At 54.6% G+C, this 3172-nt stretch overlaps 1 protein-coding gene across 1 annotated transcript in view; it reads left to right on the forward strand.

Moving 5' to 3' along the window:
- Positions 1-3172, forward strand: part of Aldh1a3 (aldehyde dehydrogenase 1 family, member A3) — a 34502-nt gene continuing 31330 nt past the window's right edge. The window contains exon 1 of the mRNA XM_005381642.2: positions 1-289. Within this exon, the coding sequence (XP_005381699.1) occupies positions 194-289 (96 nt within the window). The 5' untranslated portion in view covers positions 1-193. The remainder of the gene's footprint in view (positions 290-3172) is intronic.

The following is a 3172-nucleotide window of genomic DNA, read 5'->3' on the forward strand; positions in this document are numbered from 1 at the left end:
GGGCCGGCCCCCGCCCCCTCGCGCCGCCCTCTCTTCCTCCCGTCCTGCAGCCAATTAGCCGCCCCCTCGGGCGGGAGGCGTGGGGCGCAGCATAAAGCTGCGCGGAGCTGTCACCCCGCGAGCCAGGAGCCGCGCGCCTCCCGAACCCAGCCGCCCGCCCGCCCGCAGACTCGGGCCTCGGCCGGGAGCAGCCATGGCCACCACCAACGGGGCGGTGGAGAACGGGCAGCCGGCCGAGAAGCCTGCCCTGCCGCGCCCCGTCCGCAACCTGGAGGTCAAGTTCACCAAGGTGAGGGGCGCCCCTCCCACCCGACGGCCGGTGCGGGGCCCGCAGGTAGCAGGCTGCGAGAGTCCTCTGCGCTCCCCAGCGCGGAGCGTCCCCGCCTGGGCCGGGCCGTCCCCAATTCTTGTCCTTCGAGAGGCGTCCCGGGTGGGAACCCACGCTCCGGGCAGGCTCGAAAGCTGCGGGGCTCGGCGCTCTGAGCCTCAAAGCCAAGCGGAGCCGGCGGTGCAGCCCGCGCGGCCCCGACGTGTCCCTGCCGGCCCGGCGGGATGGCGGCTGGAGGTGCGCGCTGCGGTGACTCGCGGTGCGGCGCTCGCTGCGCAGACCCTGGGGTGGTTTCCAGGGCTGAAGAAGTCGGGCGCGGGGAGGATCGGGGATGCCTGCGAGCACCACGAATGAGTTTCAGATCTCAGGCCACTTTGGGGAGCCGCAGTTGGGAAGCGGGTCCCCAGGGCCAATGAGACAAGCATCCGTCACCTTCTATGATTAGCTATACCCGGTTTACCAGCACAGCTGCGGGGAGAAGGACGGAACTCACCGTTGAAACCGGCTGGCATTTACAGCCCAAGAATGCGTTCCCCAAAGACTCCAGATCTGGACCTAGGAAGCCGCGGCAGTGGGGCCAGAGCCTCTGAGCAAGGTCAGGCCGCTAAGACCGCGGCTGGGCTGCGTGTCCTGTTTCCTGGAAAGCTGGAAGGCTGGTCGCGGTGAGACCACCTGCCTGCGGCAGAAGGGACGACTGCGATGCCTGGGAGCAGGGGCCCAGGAGGCATCCAGAGACAGGACGCAGCTCTGGGCAGCAGGAGATGGGACAGACACTCCAGAGGCACAGGCCCGCTGCAGCCTTGGCGTTACTCCGCCCAGCCTCCAGCCTCCAGCCTCGGCTGGCACCTCTTGGTTTTGCGTCTTATCCGTAGCTTCCAACTGCAGCTGACTCAAGGTTTAGAAAATTCCCTCGCGTCCATTTTACTTTCAGAAGTAGCAATTATCTGGCTCAAATAATTTTAATCAAGCAGAGAAAGTGGCAGACCCCTCTGTGTGGCCTTCAGAATTTGGTCTTTGGGCACTTAATCCCCGAAGTTGGCTGTGCCGACACTTAAATTACATGACATTTAAATTAACTGTTTTCAGAGGGCTCTGTAATCAGCAGAGGCATTTCACGGGTAAAGGCTGGAAACTGTTTTTAATGTAGTTTCCTTAATAGTATCAGCTTCCGATGGGAAAATTCCAACACAAATTCTGGGAACAGTGAGAACAGGGCCTCCATTTTTTCCTCCAGATGCTAACACTCTGATATTTAGTTGTTGCTGGTTTTGGTGGTGGTACTTTGTTTTGTTTTTAGAGTTTCATAAAACTGCGTGGAAGTCAGAAAGTAACGATACGGCTATCCTTTTATTTTCTCTCTTCTTGAGTCCTAGCAGAACCGACTGCCAAAAAATGAAAAGTTTACCTCCTTCTTGGCACTTTAACAATGCCTTAGGCCCCCTAAATTTGTAAATACAGCCCTAATGGAGATGGAGTTTAGAAGGTTCCGGAGCAGCGAGTTATAGTGGGGCTCTTGTCCCCATCTTTGCCGGCTGACTAGGACAGGTGTGTGACCGAAGCCGAGGAAATGCACATAGATGCAAGGAGCTGGGTGCTGGGCTCCTTAGCGGGCTCCAGGAGATGATGGCTCCAGCTGCCTGACACCAGGCCGTGCCTCCTACACCCATGGGGGACAACGCCACTCTTTGCCTCGGCCAAGCTTTGCAGTACTCTCCCTCCATAGCAGCTGTGCGGCTGGGCAGCCCGGGCGGCTGAGGCTGCGCTCCGCATGGTCAGGGAGCCTCTGGCTGGAGAGGGGCTGCCCCAAAAGAAGAGGAGGGAGGTGGAGATGCCAAAGTACAGAGTTGCAGCCCAGGGCAAGGAGTCTGCCAGGTGGAGTGCATGAGGGGGCAATGCTGTTTTTCAGAAGTGACTCACGGTGCTTCTCCCTCATGGAGGGTCAGGTTGATCCCGGGCCTTGGCCGTGTGATTTCCCTAAGTGATCACAGCTTCCAGAGCAGCGACTTTGTCAAAGTTGTCCCATTTGTCCTCAGGGCTCAACACTGACCATAGGGTCAGGTGATGTAATTCTGCTAAAGGAGCATCCCTCCGGGGTCCCCGAACAGATCTAAGAGGACACTGGCCCCTTCCATGTCAAGTTTCTCCCAGTACCAGAGATCCTTTCTAAAGTTTTCGGGTTCACTAAAACGTTAGTTTTTATCATCCCTTTTATGAAAAATAGAATTCCCCCAAATCTCCCATAAACACAGTCCTTTTGAGTTTCGCTGAGGGCCCGATATGCAATGGGAGTTGCTGGAAATGGTGTCAGCAGGCTGCACTTTGCAATTGTAGTCCTTACCTCTGTCCAGAGCAGCTCCCAGCTCAATCCTGACCCCTGGGTAGAATGTGAATTGCGTCTGCAGCTTAACGTAGCTTTATTTTATAGCTCTATAAGGTTCTTTTCATACTTATTCATAATTCAAAGGGAGTAATTTCTTTCTAGACCCTTTGTTCTGCTTTGGAGTTCCAAACAGTATAGCCAACACCGTGTGTAGGCCATGTTCATGAACCCTGTCCTTATTTGTGTTTCTGTTTTGTTTTGTTTTGGTGGAGAGAAAATCAACAGTAGAAACCACTTACAAGATTATTTACTAGTAGTTTAAAGAAAATAACTGCTAAATTAGAAACATTGTGTTGGAGAAATATGGTTACAGTCAAGCATTTTGAATACTTTCTAAGTTACTAGCTAGCAAGGACTATGGATCAATGTCATGAACAACAGAGTAATTTCTTTCCTTCTCTCTTTTTTTTTTTTTTTTTTTAGGCGGGTGCTTGGAGATGAAGTATAGCAGACATCCGATCATT

This window comes from Chinchilla lanigera, unplaced genomic scaffold (genome assembly GCF_000276665.1).
Source record: "Chinchilla lanigera isolate Chin_1 unplaced genomic scaffold, ChiLan1.0 scaffold00015, whole genome shotgun sequence".
Classification (NCBI taxonomy): domain Eukaryota; kingdom Metazoa; phylum Chordata; class Mammalia; order Rodentia; family Chinchillidae; genus Chinchilla; species Chinchilla lanigera.